Genomic DNA, 19,192 nt, shown 5'->3' with positions numbered 1-19,192 from the left:
GAAGACAAAAGGCCAAATCAACATGCCTTGACAAACCCTACCTTCTTCACTGACATATTTCTAAGTGGTTGATGCCCAAGTTTACACATGGACACCATATATATGCAATATGAGGAGGCAGTGCTCAGCTGTCTTTTGTGCAAAGAACAGAGTAGTGAGACTACTTAGACACCAGAGGCCTCCAGGGAGTTTCTGTTCAGGTCAAACCGTGGACCTACCACTCACACTATTCCAACCCTTTCTGTTATCTCCCTACATAATCCCCTTCCAAAGTAGTAAATCAGATTTCCCACCATGTGAGAGTGGAAAGGTCCCTTCCCCACCAGGCTGTTCTAATCTGAGATTATGGCCCAGAGATTTTTTGTCGCAAATGATCTTCACCTGATGTCGCATTGAAAGCGCTGAGCATCTTGTGGGTCCCTGTCACAAGGCAGACGGTCCCGGGCATGCTTCCTGGCATCAGATCCAAGCATGTGATATCTCGAGCCTCCTCCGGGAGAGGACTCGACCAGAGTGTGCTGCCATTCATCCCCGAAAGGCACATGAGAACAGCAGGTGGCCCTGAGACACCTAAAAGCACACAAAAGAGAGAAGAAAGGAAAGGAGGCGAGGAAATAAGAGCAGAGATGAGCAGGAGGCCAAAAACCCAGAAGTAAGTGGTGAGGCAGCAACCCACACCCGTGTGCTCAGCTCCCCCCATATTTCTGGCAACAAGAGATGGAAACAGAGTACCTATCATGTCTGCTCAACACAGCTCTCTTCCAAGACAAGAGCCGGGACCTCTTCCAGGCCCCTTACCAACTCCACTCCTGCACCGCTCCCAACACATTTGTTTCTGTGTCTGTCACCTGAGACCCACAAAATACTGACATCCCTAAGGATAAAGACTGTTGCGTTAATTTCTGTACCCTCAGTGCCGTATAAAGCACCTAGTATATAGCAACCAATTGTTTTCTGAATAAAGACAGGAACAAAAAAAAATCAAGAATAGAACCCAAAGAATCAAGAATCAAAAATCAAGAATAGGGGAGAAGGGATACTCAGAAAAAGTAGTTATTGAGAAAAAAAAGTAGCTACTGAGAAAAACAACAACAAAGGGAGAGAAAGACATGCTTAGAAAAGTGAGGCTAAACTAGAATATCTGCAAGGCAGGAAGCAAAATACCTGAATTCTAATCCTCACTAGCAAATGCTCCCTGAGAGCAGAAAAACATATTTTAAAAATAATAAACCTAAAGATTAACAACCATCAGCAAGTCTTCCTGGTCCAGAGTTCACTGGAATCGGCGGGTTCGGCCCCCGTCAGGAAAGAGTGCTACTTGGGGAAACAGACCAGGGCCAAGGACAGCTGGTCCAGGACTGGAGTAGCTCACCTTTTTAATCACCACACCTTCATGTCAATCAACATAGCGGAATACTCACTTCCTCTGGTGCCAGTTCTACGTTCATGTTCAGTTCGGGTCACGGACCCATCAACACACTTTCCACTTCCAGCAACAACTAAACAGCCTCGTGGCGCCTATTCCTCAGCCTGCTAATTAAACACAACCTGACCACGGGACGCACTGCAGCTCAGTTTCAGCCTCGGCAGCCAGAAGCGGTGACACTCAGGACAGATCGTGGTGAGAGATGTTAACGTCCAGATTTCTCAGGGATGCTCTGATTAACATACTGCGCTGCCCTTCCTCCTCAAGGGCCCTACTGACTCCACGTCCATTCTGACTCATCCTTTTCTGGATGGTGATGGGTTGGTTATCCCTTCCCCACCAGTCTGTGACTCCTTCACACAATGACCACGCTCATTTTGTTTAGCTCAACGTAACCAGCAGCTCTACGTAAGGTACATAGCAGGCATTCAATACACAGTTACTGAATGAATGGATGAACAGAACAAACAAATAAAAAACACAATCCTTCTTATGCTTGGGGCACAGATCTCTGAACCCACTGTCTGGGGTTATGGGCAGCACTTTGACATAAGGGTCAAAAACATGAACTCCACAGCCAGACTCCCAGGATTTGGATCCCAGCTCTATCACCAGTTGGGGGACATTGGGCAAGTTCCTTAGCCTCATTATGTCTTAATTTCCCCATCTACAAATGGGGTTAATATTAGTCTACCTCATGGGACTGAGATGAGGAATACATTCATCTATATGTTATGGACTTACAATGGTGCAAAGCACATAGAAAGTACCACATGTCAGCAATACTATTTTTACAATCTATGACCAAATCAGGCTGGTTCGTATTATGTCCAACCAAACCCATGATCTTGTCGTAATGAGTCCTGATATGCAGCAAACCATGCAAAATACCAAATGACCAAAATAATCTCCATATCTAAAAGTGGATGGGGAAAATTTTTACTTCAATGGCTAGCTAAAGAGTCATAGGCAGAAAAAAATGTAACCCGGGTTCAATCACATAAAAGTCAGTTTCCTGCCTGGAGATTCTCTGTAACAGATCTATGCCCAAATGGCTTCTACATAGTGCACAAACCCCAGAAAGGTATTTCTTATGACATCAGAGAGGCACACAGACTAGAGTTCTCTAAAATAGACCTAGATATTATTCCAGGGCCTGAATGATTAAAAAGTAGTTACTAGGACACCCTCAGGCTCAAACTTGAGTTCCTGTATCAGTTTACAGACTTTAAGGGAAGCTACAGGACAAACCAAAGCTCCTGTGTACTGATGCTGAAAATGCAGCACTTTTTTTTTTGGAAGTTGATATGTGTAACATCCGGAGTCCCAGGAAACAGACACTCAATTAGGGCAGCTTGTGACAAGATGTGGTCAGGGTGTAGGGCGACTACCAAGAACAGTACAGTCCTTCGGAACTGTTACCACTCCCAGGCCCAGAGGGACAGTAGAGGAAGTGATTACTGGAATCTAGAAAAAGAAAGTCCTAGAAGAGAACCACCCTGACAGGAGCTGTGACCCGTGATCAAGGATGTGGCCAGACTGAGGTCACCCAGCAGGAGGGGGCCGGAGGAATGCACACCCTCTCTCCCTCTCCTCCAGTTTCTTGCCTGTGCTCTCCATTGGCAAACCCAACTGGAAGTCTGCAGGCAAGGGAGACCCCGGATATAACCCATACAGGTCAGCCTCCCAAAGCAGGGAGCAAAGTGCAGAGCAGAAGCGAAGAAGTAAGAGGAAAACATTCAGCCAAGATGTAAGTGTGACAGACATATTAGTACATGAACAAAAGCTTTCTGCCAGGGAGTGGGAAAATGGGAAAGTCTACAGAAAACTGACTGGGAGAAAACTCAAGAAACCGAAGTACCAATGCTGAGTGCTGCAGGTATGTGCGCAAGTCAGTTCCTCTCTGGATCTCAGCTTCTTCATTGGACTGGGGACCACTAAAAGTTCCTTCCAGCTACAGAGCTCTGTGGTTCTTGAAATGAGCTATATTTACGCACAGGAACCTCCTGATAGGGTTTGTCCTGAATGGCAGCTCCATGGTGACTTCCTATGCACTGCAGACCCTTTTCTATACCGCCCCTCAGGGATGCTTTCTCTTAGCTCACAGCCCCTCCAGCCAACGAGCTTCTCCTCGAGCAACCTCCAAAGACACATCTCTTACCGACTGCACTCCCGTTCCTTGACGTTACAAAGGACAGAAGCACATCACGCAGACCATCTCCATTCACATCCGCCAACTCCAATGGAGACAGGTCCCCACCTAATAAATACATTAAAAAAACAGCAAGTTACCACAAACTAGTTAAAAAAGGAATGAATACATAGTGTCAGCACTTCCATAAAAATCAGGCAGACTTCTGGTTCCCAGATAAGAGAGTAGACTCAATTCTGCCTATTCCTCTCACTAAATGCAGCTAAAATCCTGGGCATTGTACAAGAAACAAACAGAAGGCTCTGGAAGGTGGTGAGAGGCAGACCAGCTAGGGACTGAGACCCAAGGAGTGACAAGGTGATGTCTCCTCTGGTTTTTCTTTTGGCCTCATATAACCCAGACAGGGTGCTGCAGAAGCCGGCAACCCAGAAATGCCAACAGGTTGAGACAAAAAGGCTCCAAGAAAAGCTGGCTCCCTTTGCCTAGCAAGACAGACCAGTTTTCGATAATAACTGCTATAGTCCAGCCGAGTAACAGAGATAAAACTGGTCCCGCCCTCACAGCAAAGGCCAAGTGGGGAGCCTAGACTACCATCTTCCCCGGCAGCAACAAAGCACCCCTCCTTCCCCACCACGGCCATGTCTCGCACCCCCTAGCAGCACTGAGGCCCTCCCCGCACCTGGGAAGCCTCTGGTTCTAGCCCGCCCAGCACTAACAAGGCAGCCCACCATGGGTGTCATCTCCACCTGGCAGGGACAAGGTAGGCAGTGTCACCAGCCCCTCACCCCTCAATGGTGTGGAGCCAGAGGATGCCTGCCAAATCTGGAGAACTCACACATAGCTAGTGGAAGTGTACACTGTTACAACCACTATGGAAAATAATTTAACACAAACTATTGAGATTGAACAGGCACATACTATGTGACCCAGCAATTTCACTACTAAGTTTATTCCCTTGAGAAATTCTTACACAACACATCAGGAAACATGTACAAGAATCTTCTTAGCGGCATTATTTTTTTAATGGATGCCACTTAAATAAAGTTCATAAACAGTAAAATAGATTAATAAATAATAACATATTCATTCTACCCTAGCCAGTTTGGTTCAGTGGTTAGAGTGTCAGCCTACAGACCGAAGGGTTGCAGGTTCGATTCCAGTCAAGGGCATATACCTGGGTTGCAGGTTTGATCCCCAGCCCCAGTCAGGGTCGTTCTGGAGGCAACCAATCAATGTGTCTCTCTCATACTGATGTTTCTCTTTCCCTCTCTCTCTGTCCCTCCTTCCCTTCCACCCTACCTAGAAAACCAATGGAAAAATATCCTCAGGTAAGGGCTAACAAAAAACAAAAAACATATTCATACCATGGAAAATTACACAGTGGTGAAAATGAATGAACTCTAGCTATAGCACCACAACATGGATGAACTGTAAAAATAGTTTTAATATATTAAACAAAAAAGATCAACATGATACAGGGGTGTGGGAATATTGTAGGGGAGGGAAAACCGTTCCTCTACCCGCTTAGGGTTTCTAGCTGGGACTAACATGAGACAGATTAACAAGAGAAAAGCATTTACATTTTATTTAATAAAACTGTACATGTACTGGAAGTCCCCACATGAAAACGAAGACCTGGGGTCCATTAAGAGTGGCAACTGGCCCTGGACAGTTTTGCTCAATGGTTAGAGTGTTGGCCACGGACCACTGAGTTCTGGGTTCGATTCCAGTCAAGGGCATGCACTTCGGTTGAGGTTCATCCCTGGCCCTGGTGGGGTTGTGCGGGAGGCAACCAGTCAATGTGGCTCTATCACATTGATGTTTCTCTCTCTCTCTCTCTTCCTCCCTCCCACTCTATCTGATAATAAGTAGAAAAATATTCTCGGTTGAGGAATTAAAAAAAAAAAGAGTGGCAACTGTAGAAAAGTAACTGGAATATATGTGGAGACTAGAGAAAGGTAAGAGGTATTTTAACAAGGGCTGTTGTACACATTTGTCTTGGCCCAACTCCATGTCTCCAGTGATAAGAATGTTTCTTTCTTCTTGCTATAGGAAGACCATCTCTCACATGTGAGTCTCATCTCCTGATTTCAGAAAGAATTGAAGGTCAGAATGGCCTTCTTGCTTCTGCTGTTGTTCAAGTGCCTTTAAGTCAAAATAATCAATATGCCAAAGTGACATATTTGGGAGTGGTATGTTCTGAACCCTTTCAGCTTAATGCAGTTTACAAGAGACAGGATGGCTCAGCACTAACAGTTTAGATACAATCCCTATTCTTGACCCAGAACAAGCTATTTTAAAGAGACCTGCTCCAAAATGAGACCAAAGAGTTAGAATGACTTGGGCAGCACCATCTTAACTAACCATTAGAAGCAAGAAAGAAAAGTTGCTGCAGGAAAAGCAACTCTCTTTTACTTGAAAATAAATTATTTTACAATTCAAATTAGGTCAGGCTTCTATAATTAACGAATGTCTGAGGGTCCTACAAGAATACTGGCTTCTAGTCTGGCCAGTCCTTGAGCCTTGCTTTTCTCTGGAAAGAGCTCTTCCCACAGCTTTGCTCTCCCCTGGGACAGTGTTGTCTGCACGGCAGGAACCAGCAACCAATGCCCGTCCTGTCTGTGTGTAATTAAGACCCATGCCAATACCTCTTCCACCCAGTCCCCCCGCCCACCTCTGGCAACCACCAGTCTGCTCTGTGTGTCTACGAGTCTGTTTCAATTTTGTTGGTTCATTTATTTTGTTCTTTATATTCCACATATAAGTGAAATCATATGATAGTCGTCTTTCTCTGACTAACTTATTTCACTGAGCATAATACCCTCTAAGTCCATTCATGCTGTCACAAATGGTAAGATTTCATTCTCTTTTATGGCCAAGTAATATTCCATTGTATTAAGAAGTACAAGTTGGTAGTTACAAAATAGTCATGGGGATATAAACTACAGCATAGATAATATAGCCAATAATATTTCAATAATTATGTATGGTGGGTACCAGGTAGGTACTGGAAATATCAGGGGGAACACTTTTTACAGTATATGATTGTCTAAATACTATGCTACACACATGAAACCAATAAAAATAATATTGAAAGTAAACTGTAATTGAAAATAACATTTAAAAAAACCAATGCCAACAGAAACACAAAGCAGTGACCTTCCCAAGTTTTTTGAGCTGCAGCAATCCATCTTGTCTTATTTCAATCTTAATCTCCTAAAGGCACCTCTACACACAGGTGGAGAAATGCCCTATGACACACATTAATTTTTAAAGACCTGGAAGACATGTTCAATATAATCAGAAGCTTTACAGAATTAGGGGTGAAAATCCTGCAACTCACCTCCTTGGGGGCCCAAGTGGCGGCTCCAAGTGCTGTGCAGATCTCTGGGGGGACAGGGGATCAGGAAAGCACACACGAGCACCAGGACCATGGAGACCACCAAAGTCAGCAGAAACACAGATGTGCGCACATAAGACACAATGGAAGAGGCTGCCTTCTGCTCCAGGCCTCCGAGGGGCTCCACGGGGTACCTCTCTGTGGTGACCTCTGACAGATGTGGCTTTGCAGGCCCTGCAACTTCAGCATCGGAGTCAGGCTCTGGTGCTTCCCCCAGAGGACTCGTCCCGTTTTTGACCCCTCCATTCTTCTGTTGCAGGTCAAGTACCAGATCGTCTTCACTCTCGTCACTGTCGGCCTGTGTGAGGGGATCATACTCCCCTAGGTCTGGGCTCTTCTTCCCTGAAAACACAGAGAGAGAGAGCTTCAAGGAGAACAGGAAGGAGAAACCCTCACCAAGTACATGGCAACTGTGAACACCTAGGAAAACACACAGAACTAAGCAAACTGAAACAGATCTAGATCTGCAAGCCTTGGACCTGTGTGGCTCTGCAAAACAGATGCCAGCATGGAGGAAAGAATGGCAGGGGTGGGAGGGGGACCACAGTATTCTAGAATTATTGCTTTCATGAGTCTAGGAAATTGGAAAAGAAACAGATTTAAAATACCCTTTTAGGTTTTTTGTGTGTCTTTTTAAAAACTCTTCATTTGTTTGAATCTCACTAATGAAAAAGACCATGGCTCCTACATCATCAACCTCCCATATGCCTAATGTGCATATTTTCTTTTATTTTCTTAGATATGTGATGCTACAATCTTTCCTGGGACTTTCCTAAACTTTTAGAACAATTATGCTTGTTCTGCTTCTCACAGTCTAATATCTGTGGCTTCCCAACTGTTTCTATGAAACAACTTAGAAAGTTGACCGCTAAATGCCACCTGGGGATGTTTCGCTGGAAACTCACTCCTGAGAACCTTCCTGGGATTCTGATGCCCTTTCAGTACATGTTTCAGTAAACAGTGTTTATCACTAAAAATGCTATTCTGAGCATGTGTTCCAGGAGGGGTGAAATGGAGAAAGAACGCAGAGGTAGAGGACTTGTCCTGAAGCTGGTTTGCACAACAAACACCTGTTTTTACTTAAGACCTTATGTTTATTTGGGGTAAAGAGGTGGAAATTACAGAAGAGCTTAAGCACACCTCCCTGTAAGCAACCCCTTGGCCCTCACTGCCAATGATTGGATGATTTTATGCCTTTATTTCATGTGATAACCAAGTAAAAACCAAGAAAAAGTTTCTGTTTTGGAAATTACCTGGTAAGCTGTAACTAATGTAAATGCTACTTTAAATCTTTTGTTATGAAGAAATATAAAAAATCTAATTAAAAAGGGAAAAAGAAGCATTCTTGATCCTACTCTTGGTCTCTGGTCCCTGTGCCCTTGGTGATGTCACTTCACATATCACATCTCAGTTTGCTCAAGACATAAAATGAAGCAATAAAACACTATAGCAGCGGTTCTCAACCTGTGGGTCGCGGCCCCTTTGGGGGTCGAATGACCTTTTCACAAGGGTCAACTAAGACATAACAGTAGCAAAATTACAGTTATGAAGTAACAACTAAAGTAATTTTATGGTTGGGGGTCACCACAACATGAGGAACTGTATTAAAGGGTCACAGCATTAGGAAGGTTGAGAACCACTGCAAGTCAAAGGAGACCCAACTGGGAAGTAAAATCTTTAGTGTAAAGTTTAGTGTTTGGTACATAAGTCAACCAACGTTAGATTTGAAAATGAACGTTCCACAGAATAATTTTATAACATTAAGTACTTTGCAAAATACACACAGGAGATACTGAGTAATTTGGCATTCTATTAACCAGAAATTTCTATATATTTTCACTTTCAAAGCTATTATCATTTTGTTTGATAAATATGGTACTTGATCTTTAAAGGCATAAATTATTATTTAAAAAACAATTCTTAGGAATTTAATTCAAAATAGTACTTCAGGATGTGCCATAGAGTCACTACAGGTTCAAGCTAATCTCATCTAATTTCTGTATCTACTCTGTGAACCAAATTATTTTATTAATTAGAGTATTTCATTCCCTAACCACCTCAGGTAACAATATTTATAATTTACAAACAGAACTATAGGTTGTTGTAATAATATTAACTCTAATACTTTTTAAAGTGCTTTTTTTTAACTAAATGAATATATTTAACAGGATTTTTAATGTGCTATATACAAAAATGGGATATTATTGGAAACCTATTTGAAAAAATAATGAGAGAAAACTTCCTTAACTTAGTGAAGGAAACATACAAGTCCAGGATGCACAGAGAGTCCCAAACAAGATGAACCCAGAGAGGCGCACACCAAGACACAGCATCATCAAAATGCAAAAGGTTCAAGACAAGAATCTTAAAAGCAGCAAGAGAAAAGCAGTTAGTTACCTACAAGGGAGCTCCCACAAGACTCAGCTGATTTCTCAAAAGAAACTTTGCAGTCCAGAAGGGAGTGACAAGAAACATTCAAAGTGATGCAAAGCAAGAACCTACAACCAAGATTACTCTGTCCTGCAAAGCTGTCATTTAGAATCAATGGACAGATCCTGGATGGTTTTGCTTAATGGTTAGAGTGTTGTCCCGTGGACCAGAGTCACGTGTTCAATTCTGATCAAGGGCATGTACCTCACTTGTGGTTCAGTCCCCAGCCCTGGTCAGGGGTCCTGCAGGAGGCAACCAATCGATGTGTCTCTCTCACACAGATGTATGTCTCTCTCTCTCCACCCCCCCTCCCCAACTCTATCTGAAGATAAATGGAAAAATATCCCCAGGTGAGAATTAAAAAAAAAAAAAAAAATGAAGAATCAATGGACATATAAGAAGTTTCCCAGAAAAGAAAAGCTAAAGGAGTTCATCACCACCAAACCACTATTATATGAAATGCTGAAGGGCCTTCCTGAAGAAGATAAAAAATATTAATAAAATGGCAATAAATAAATATGTATCAACAACTGAATTACAAACCAAATGAACAAGCAGAACAGAAACAGACTCACAGATAGAGAGAACTTGTTGTTTGTTGACAGATGGGAGGGTGGTTGGGGAGATGGGCAAAAAAGGTGAGGAAATTAAGATGTGCAAATTGGCGAGAAGTACAAATTGGTTGTTAGACTGAAAGAACCTCAAAGGGAAGAGGGGAGGAGGGGTGGGAAGAGATAAACCAAGGAACTTATATGGATAACCAATGGACACAGACAATAGTGTGGGGAAGGCAGGAGGGGGACGGGAGTGGGGAGGAGGGGCCAGTGGGGCAGAAAGAGGGGACATCTGTTATACTTTCAACAATAAAGATAAGTTCAAAAAAAAAGGAAAGGAAATTCTGACACATGCTACAACACAGATAAATCTTTAGTACATTATGCTAAGAGAAATAATCCAGTCACAAAAAGACACACACTGGCCCTGGCCAGTTTGGCTCAGCGGTTAGAGTGTCAGCCTGTGGTCCTGAGAGACCAGGGTTCGGTTCCCGCTAAGGGCATGTACCTCGGTGCGTGTCTCTTTCACATCGATGTTTCTCTCTCTCTCCCTCCCACTCTATCTGAGTGAACAAAAAAATGGAAAAATGTCCTCGGGTGAGGATCAAAAAACAAAAAGACAAATACTGTATGATCCCACTTACATGTAGTCAAATTCATAGAAACAGCAGGTAGGATGGTGGTTTCCACCTTTACAAGAAGCAGGCTGTCAGCATGGCAGGTTAGAAAAGTAGCTGTAACACAATCAGTTGAGGAGAGAAGGATTTTTTTTGACAGTCTGAATCCAATCAGGAGACAGAAACCAGACAGTAAATCAAAGAGGACAAGTTTAATACAGAAAATTATTAAACAATGATAGGGTAAGAGACATCTAAAAAGCACCATACAATTGAGAGATAAGGTCTAAGGAAGAACAAACTTGGTATTTAAATGGCCCAGATCCACTTCCACAGATCAGGTAACAAAGGTGAATTTGGAGTTCAGGGCAATAAATTGATACCTGGCACAGTAAACAAAGAGAAGTAAATGGTAAGGCAGCACACTAAGCCCTGTGACAAACTGGCCACCTCCTGCTAGCCAGGATAGCAACATCACCAAGGAAGAGCAGTCGGGAAAGAGGGATCCCAGTTAACAGGCCTCATAAAATTCCAGTTTACAACTGCCCAGCTCACCCAGCCTCTGCCACATGTCAGCCAGCAGCTAGCTGTAAAACAACTGCCCACAGAAATATGAATAACAGTCAGAAAGGAGCCATTACTAGCCGTTCCTCTGGAAGATACTACAAAGTTCTACAAACATTCAAGAAAGAAGTTACGACAAAACATCAAACAAAATCAGCTAAAGAACAAATGTTGGACAAATGATACCATGAAATGTAAGAAATAATGAACAGATACTTCCCTGTGGAATTCAAGAAATTAAAGAAAATAGCCTTCTCCGAAATAAGAAAAAATATAATTTGTCTAAGGAGAAATGGCAGTTCAATAGAGAGGATGACAAGTAAACAAGCGGGGCTCAGAAAAATGCAAAATAATAAAACAATTTTAGAAAAGATATCTTTGTTGGGATCAGCAAAAGAACAGACCCTGCTGAAAACAGAATCAGAGACATACAGGATAGACGGGTAAAAATCAAGAAAAATGAAATGGAAATAACAATGGCTGGCAATTCTGAGCCCTTACTATGCTTCCTTCCAAACCCTTTTACTGTCTTATCTCAGTAAGTCTTCATAATAACTCTTTCAGGTAGACACATTATTATCTCCATTTTGAATATGAGGACACTGAGGTTTGGAAATTTAACTAACTGGCCCATAGCTAAACAGCAAGTAAGTGATAGTGCAAGGATTCAAACCCAGGCAATCTGGCTTTGAAGTCTGTACTGACTACCTATGTGCCTCCCATGGAAAAGAGCAAGGCTTTTAAAAGGACTGGAAAGAAAGGGATGATTACAGAAAACAAGGTGATCCAATCTATGTATAACTGAAGAAGAGAACAGAAAAGTAAATGGAGCCCTGACCGGTTTGGCTCAGTGATTAGAGTGTCGGCCTGCGGTTCCGAGAGACCCAGGTTCAGTTACTGCTAAGGGCACGTACCTTGGTTGCAGTTTGTCCCCAGCCTTGGTTGGGTCATGGGGGTGGCAGCCACTCAATGTGTCCCTTTCATGTCGATGTCTCTCTCTCTCTCTCTCTCTCTCTCTTCCTCTCTCTCCCTCCCACTCTACCTGAACAAAAAAATGGAAAAATGTCCTCGGGTGAGGATAAAAAAAAAAAAAGAAAAGAAAATGGAACCGAAAATAGTAAAAGATATACCAAAAAGGTCCTGCAATAAAGCAAGACCTAAAACTGCAGAATAAAGGATACAGTGAGTCCCGAGAAAAACCGATACAGAATAATCAACACTGAAACATATTCTAGGCACTGAACTTCAAGGACAAAGAAAGAATCATATGAGCAGCCAGGCCAAGGGAAAAAGAATGAAGTCACTCACGATAGGAACAAAACTCAGGCTGACTTCTCCACAGTAACATACATTCCTAAACGATCCTGCCACAATATGTAAAAAGTTCTAAGAGAGCCCTGGCCAGTTTGGCTCAGCGGTTGGAGCGTCGGCCTGCGGTACAGAGAGACCCGGGTTCAGTTCCCGCTAAGGGCACATACCTCGGTTGCAGTTTGTCCCCCGCCCTGGTTGGTGGTGCGGGTGGCAGCCACTCGATGTGTCCCTTCACATCGAAGTTTCTCTCTCTCTCTCTTCCTTTCTCTCCCTCCCGCTCTATCTGAACAAAAAATGGAAACAATGTCCTCAGATGAGGATAAAAAAAAAAAAGTTCTAAGAGAAAAAAACAGGAGGTATGAAGTATAAGAACTCTGTTCCAGACACGACATTTTTGAAGTATAAAGGCAAGCATGCAAGAACTCAGAAGCCAGAAAGACATTCTTGTGTCTTTCCTTTAAAGATCATACAAAATGAGGACTAATTCTTGTCCAAACTCTTAAAATAAATATTTACTTTTACACTATTAATAATACATATTTTTCCAGATAGTTCAAGACAAACCTCAGCTTAATTATTACAGACTGCAAGTTTTTATTACAGAACTCCTAAGTAAGTATTTTTTTCTATCTATGTTTCACAGAAAGACAACAAAGGTGTATAAACATCAACTCTTCAGGCTGAGGAGCTAACATCAAAACCATGCTATAAGCTCAGGGTACTTTAGCACTCTCTTCTCTGATAATTTCAGCTGCTACCCACATTGTTAAAACCAATAAAAGATTTTTAAAGAATAAGGGAGAAGACACTGATTTCACAATACATCAATATAAATGAACTTTCCATAGCTATCACTTTTCCCCACAGGAAGATTGAGGATGCTGATTACATAACCATTCCCAAAAATGGAGGAAAATATAAATAGCAAAGAGATGCAACTATACCATCCCCAAAGGTTTCCAGAAAAATATACTATAATATAGACTTGTCTATGATATGTAGTATACTTTACATAGACTCTATTATACACTCTACTGCAACTAAAGGTAAATAATTCACATCATGGATTAGTTTATCCAGGACACATAATCTTTCTAAGTTACACATAATAAAACAAATCCCTACAATAACATTATGCTCTGACGTTCCTTCAGTATTTGTCCTTCAAACTTTAAAATGAACTAAAACAATATATACTTGAGAGAAATTATCCCATAGACTACTTTATGAATGTCATATTGTCCTTCTGTTATTGATTAACCTCATTCTATGCATGGGAGCCAAAATCTTTCCATCTTGAGCTTAGTGGAAGGGCATGAGACTGAAATACATTCTCAGCAACTGCTCTTTCTTCACGAGGTTGAGGACACCTATTGTTACCTCACTATTATACTGGCCTTCCTTCAAGTATCACTTTCATTGATGATCATGGTGCTAATGATGATAACTAATGGTGCTAGTAATAGCTAACACTGAATAACTAACATGTGTCAAAGGTTAACAAACCTCTAAAGTAAATCTATCTCTTTTACTTTGCCAAATAACCCCAGGAGGTCAATATGTAGTAGAGTGTGGGTAGTACAGTGAATATTCCATAATAATATTATTATTACACTTGAAAAAACTAAAGCTTAAGGAGATTAAGTAACTAATCTGGTAAAGACTGGATTTAAATCCAAGCCTTTCTCATGCTCTTAGTCTCCATTCTATTCTTCTTCCTTACACATAAAAATAGGAAGGACACCATTGTGGTGTCCTTTCACAATATATACAAATACTGAACACGTAAAAATAAAGTTATATGTCACTTCTTCCCCTTTTAAAAACAAATGGTAAAGAAGTTAACTAAAGTAATATGACATGATAACCCAAACAGTCCCAATTATGGTGCATCTAAAACAAGATAAAAGAGCCCTGGCTGGTTTGGCTCAACGGTTAGAGCGTCCGCCTTGGTCCGGAGAGACCCGGGTTTGGTTCCCGCTAAGGGCATGTACCTTGGTTGCAGTTTGTCCCTGGCCCTGGTTGGTCGGGCGGGTGGCAATCACTCAATGTGTCCCTTTCACATCGATGTTTCCCTCTCTCTCTCCCTCCCACTCTGTCTGTACAAAAAATGAAAAAATATCCTCGGGTGAGGATAAAAAAAAATAAAACAAGATAAAAGAAAGCAACTTTTACCTAATATAAAAGCTAAAAGTTATATTTGGGGTGGAAGGGAGAAAAGGCCAAAGGCAGACACGCTGAAGTACAAGCAAACACACACACAAATCCTCAAAACAAAAACCTAACCCATATCACATAAAAGAATATATGGCTATTGTATCTGGGCCTAAAAAAGTATCACGCATACTTGACTGATCAGGGCAAGCTACTATCTAAACACAGGCCCAAGGACCAGACTGTTTTCTCTACTCTATCAGATGACCAAGTTACTGCAACTGAATACTCCAGGGAGTAATGATGTGAGAATGCAAAAGAGCTCAGAAGTTTTGAAAGCAAGAGTTTCTTGTATTCCTATCCTTGGGGAATAACTATTACCTATGCTGGGGGGGGGGGGGACTAAAAAAGAAAGAAAAAAAGCTAAATATGTCTGACCATCTCATTACCTCCTATATTAAGGAGGTAACTTTGAAGACTTCTCTTCAAAGTTAATTAATCCTGCAGGTACAGGGACATGCCCCTGTTTTCATTTCAATGTTACAAACACATTCCAAAACAGATATCATCAATGTTCTTTTCAGTGTTCTAAGGAGCCCATGTGCAAAGAAATGTCCTAGATCATGAAGTCTGGAGACAGAAATGCAAATTCATATCAAATCCATACCCAATATGCAGTCATCCATGGCTTAACGTAGCAGACTGCAAGCTCCTTGAGAACAAGGACCCTGCCATGGTCCTGCATCTTATTCATGCTGATCCCCACCAGACACCCACTAGCTCTTTCTAACGATGCCAGTGAAAGCAGCTGCTTTCCCACTAACCCCGTCAGTTAACAGCAAACAAATGTTTATAGCTTACTGCTTAAATTTTATTTAGGTAGAACCATAAAAAATTTAAAGCCGTGACGTTTAAACTTTATTTGGGTAGAATAAAATACACCTTTAGTAAAGTAGCAAGTTTCTTGCAGCACAGTTCCATTCTGAAGGTTAAAAACAAAACTTGGAGCTGCTGCCCAAAGTACTGAATTGGCTCTAGAAATGGACATCACCACCAGTGCCTCTTTAAAGACTATTCCATATGCTACCTGCAACTTGCAGGTGCCAAATCATTTCCCTCCTAAATGCTTACTTAGCCTGGGCAGCCAGAGGCTGACCAGGTGGAATCAAACGCCCAGGGTCTAGCATTAAAAGACCCTCGGCATTCAAGTCCAGATTTTTCCAATACCCGCTTTGCGATTTGGGGCGAGTCAATTAGCCAAATACCTCTCATTTCCTCTTCTGTAAACTCGGGAGAGAAAATACCTGTCCTCAAGTGGAGAGGCTGCTCCAGAGGGATACGGGTCGTCCTGCCGCCCCCACCCCGCCCCCGGCTCAGGTGCATCCCAAGAGAGAAGGAGCTGGAGACAGCGGTGCATCGTTCACGACGCCCGGGAAAGGATGCTCCCTTCACCAACCCTACCCTTGAGACGGCGGCCGCGGCGCGCGCGCTGACATTCGCCACCGCAGCAGCGTCGCCCGTCCCGGCCGCCTGCCCCGCGCGCCTCCAGCGGTCCCTCCCTGCGAGTCTGCAGGCTCGCCCCGCGCCCGCGATCCCTGACCCGCCTGGCGCCGCGAACGCCAGCCCACGGGGACTGCCCCGCTCGCCTCCGCGGGCCTGCCGCTCCGCCCGGATGGGGGCCAAGCCTCAACCAGCTTCGCCCCGAGGGCCTCGCCTCCCCGTCTCCCCAGGTCCGGCAGGGACGGGGTGGTCGCGAGGCTTGGACTCCTTACCCGGGAGCTTGAGCGCCCTGGACAGCACTGTCGCCATGGCGGAGGCCCCGGTGCGCGTGCGCGCGCCCACGTCCTGTCGGGAAATGTAGTTCCGAGTGGGCGGTGCGCGGGGCTGGGACCCAAAGGTGGGAGCCGCAAGGCGAAGCAGGATCACGGGGAGGAGCCGGCCTGTGACCTCCGCGCCCCGCTGCGCGCTCCTGCAGGTTCTTCTCCCGCCCACTCGGGGCCAGGGCCCTTACTTGGCAAGTGACCTGTGTCACCTTCTCCTAAGTGAAATGGGGAGATGATAACTACCACGTAGGCTTGCAGTGAGAATGGAATGACATAACCGATGTTAAAGGAGGCGCGGGTTGAGAAATGCGCCCTGGGCTTTGGAGACAAGACAGACGGGATTTCAGTCCCTACTACCTGGGCCATCTTGGGCAAGTCACTTGGTATGACTAAGTTTCAGCTTCATTTTTTAAATGAAGACAATACTATCTGCTGCACAAGCTTACTGTGAGTATCAATTATATAATCCGTTTAAAACACAGCGCACAATAGGCAACTGTTTCTTAGGTAAAGGTGGAGGCTGCCTGGGGCTCTAACCCTCATCTCTTATTACCAGTTTACGTGACACTCTACCTGCAGTTCCTAGCTTGAAGGGTCTGGGAAGCAGAAACTGACCTGGCTCTTCCTCACAGGCACCAAGAGATCAGCATTTTAGTGCAGAAGTGCTGAAGATGTTATCTAGTCCACCCTCCTTGATTTGTCTGAAAAGGTGATGTAATTTCTCTAATGTCAAACAAAAGCTAAGATACCTCTCAACTGGGAGGCTGCCACATTCCCATGAAAAACTGTAGCTAGGACTATCCTGTAGGTATAATCTGATAGACTCTAACAGCCATCCCCATTAACCATTTCCCCAGAAAAAAAAATGGCACTGAGTCTCCCATGGCTATTGAAGTGGCTGTTATTTATGCTGGTGTAAGGGGGTATCTTGAATAAACTGGAGCCCATGAAGAAAACAAAGTTTGAAAATACTCCCTTATCTCATGTTACCAACCAACACCAAGCCCTGTTGGGTAATGTCAGGGTTGACAGAAAGATCTCAAAACAGTCAGATGCAAAGCTGGAAGAGATTTGTAACAAACTACTTGGCTGTACTTGGAGCTTAAACTCCTATGGATTCACATCAGATACCAGTTTGATTTTGTCATTGTTTCTTCTAGTCAGTTCCATTTGTAAAAGGATTACTCTCATACCCCAGATGCACAGAAATGACCTTAAAAATAAAGGTTTGAGCCCTGGCCGGTTTGGCTCAGCGGTTAGAGCATCAGCCTGCGGTCCGGAGAGACCTGGGTTCGGTTCCCGCTAAGGGCATGTACCTCGGTTGCAGTTTGTCCCCGGCCCTGGTTGGTCGTGCGGGTGGCAGCCACTCGATGTGTCCCTTTCACGTCGATGTTTCTCTCTCTCTCTCTCTTCCTCTCCCTCCCACTCTATCTGTATAAAAAATGGAAAAGTGTCCTCGGGTGAGGATAAAAATAAATAAATAAATAATAAATAAAATAAAGGTTTGATATTGAAAAAAAAAATCTTATCTTACATCTATGTAGTCATTTGAGAGGAGGAGCAACACTACGGGTCACACAGTAAGTCAGTAGTGGCTTGCCTGGCTCATATCAGAGTCGTTCATTGGAACACATTCTTGAGATATGAAAACTGAGACAAAGAACCTTTAAGGTGATCAAGACATAGAAAAAGTCCATTTTAGCTGCAGAAGAGGAGTTTGCATTTCTAGGAGAGGGTACTGTGGACTGGAACAGCCAGGTTACACAGGAGAGAAGGAAAGAGGAAATCTTCCCACTTTCTTAGTGAAAGGGTATATCTAGGAGAATCTCTTCTCCTGTGGTGGGAGAAAAGTAAAGTTGTACAATTTAAAGTTTGATTAAAATGTTGCTTTAAACGATATAGTCCCCCAAAGCAGCAGTGTGCTTAAACACAATCCTGTGTGTGCACATAAACATGTGTGAGTATATACACATCTCATAGATGTGGCATCTCCAGGCCCTCAGCTTTCAATGCCTAACCTTTGTGGCATTTCACTCCCCCTATAATCACCCAGCTTTGCCCAAATGACTTTCAGAGAGAAGTAGCTGCTGAGGCATTGCTTACTCCCGGCTCCCCGAGCTTTCCTCCTTTTTGCCTTACTTGCTCTCTGGAAATGTCTCCCATCCCCCCACATTGTTTTCCATTTTAACACAGGAACCACAGTTTAGAACGACTTTCCTCAAATTTAATGTACTTTTCTTCCAATTAAAGGAAAGATTCAAAGCAGCCATCAAATATGTCAGGATCTTTGCCTTTTACATAGAGAAAACCTGCCAGTATGAGTGTCTTTACTGCCCAAACACCCACTGAGGTCACTGTGGAAAATGCAACCTCCTGGGGCTTCCTGACTTCCCAACGTGGCTTACCTTCCTGAGAAGTGAACCAAGGTGGTTGGGGACTAACCTGCCAGACTGTTGTGCCTGCTATGAAGGAAGAAATTCTACTTCTGAAAGTCACAACTGAAGCCAGCAGAGTCCCTTCTAGTCTTCCTATATTGATCTGCAAGGGAATATTCTTCCCCAAGCTTCCAAAACCTTCCAGTGGAAACATGTCTTGTTAGTTCTTGTGACCTTTGTGATATCCCAAGTATTGCTCAGAATCTCTAAGCATCCTGCATGGGCTCATGGTCAAGTCTGGTCATGCAATACTTTCCATTCCCTGGACACCATGGCCACTTCTGCTGGTCCTGAGCCTCCCAGTAGCTTTCACTGCTTCCGGAACC

The 19,192-nt window shown here is 43.4% G+C and overlaps 1 protein-coding gene across 6 annotated transcripts in view; it reads right to left on the bottom strand.

The window, feature by feature from the left end:
- Positions 1-16,434, bottom strand: part of FAM234B (family with sequence similarity 234 member B) — a 30,756-nt gene extending 14,322 nt beyond the window's left edge. For 4 of the 6 annotated variants that reach the window (XM_036251309.1, XM_036251313.1, XM_036251310.1 and 1 more), the window contains exons 1-4: positions 16,381-16,425; positions 6,922-7,320; positions 3,588-3,686; positions 382-570 (exon numbers count right to left, since the gene is read on the bottom strand). In XM_036251309.1, the coding sequence (XP_036107202.1) occupies positions 382-570; positions 3,588-3,686; positions 6,922-7,320; positions 16,381-16,417 (724 nt within the window). In that variant the 5' untranslated portion in view covers positions 16,418-16,425. Of the gene's footprint in view, positions 1-381; positions 571-3,587; positions 3,687-6,921; positions 7,321-16,380 lie in introns of all 6 variants that reach the window. The other 2 variants (XM_036251308.1, XM_036251312.1) reach the window with 2 other exon arrangements.
- Positions 16,435-19,192: the final 2,758 nt, after the last annotated feature.

The sequence above is a fragment of the Molossus molossus genome, unplaced genomic scaffold (assembly GCF_014108415.1).
Source record: "Molossus molossus isolate mMolMol1 unplaced genomic scaffold, mMolMol1.p scaffold_m16_p_10, whole genome shotgun sequence".
In the NCBI taxonomy this organism is placed as follows: Eukaryota; Metazoa; Chordata; class Mammalia; order Chiroptera; family Molossidae; genus Molossus; species Molossus molossus.
The sequence above is the reverse complement of the archived record's forward strand: the minus strand, read 5'-3'. Positions and strand labels throughout refer to the sequence as shown.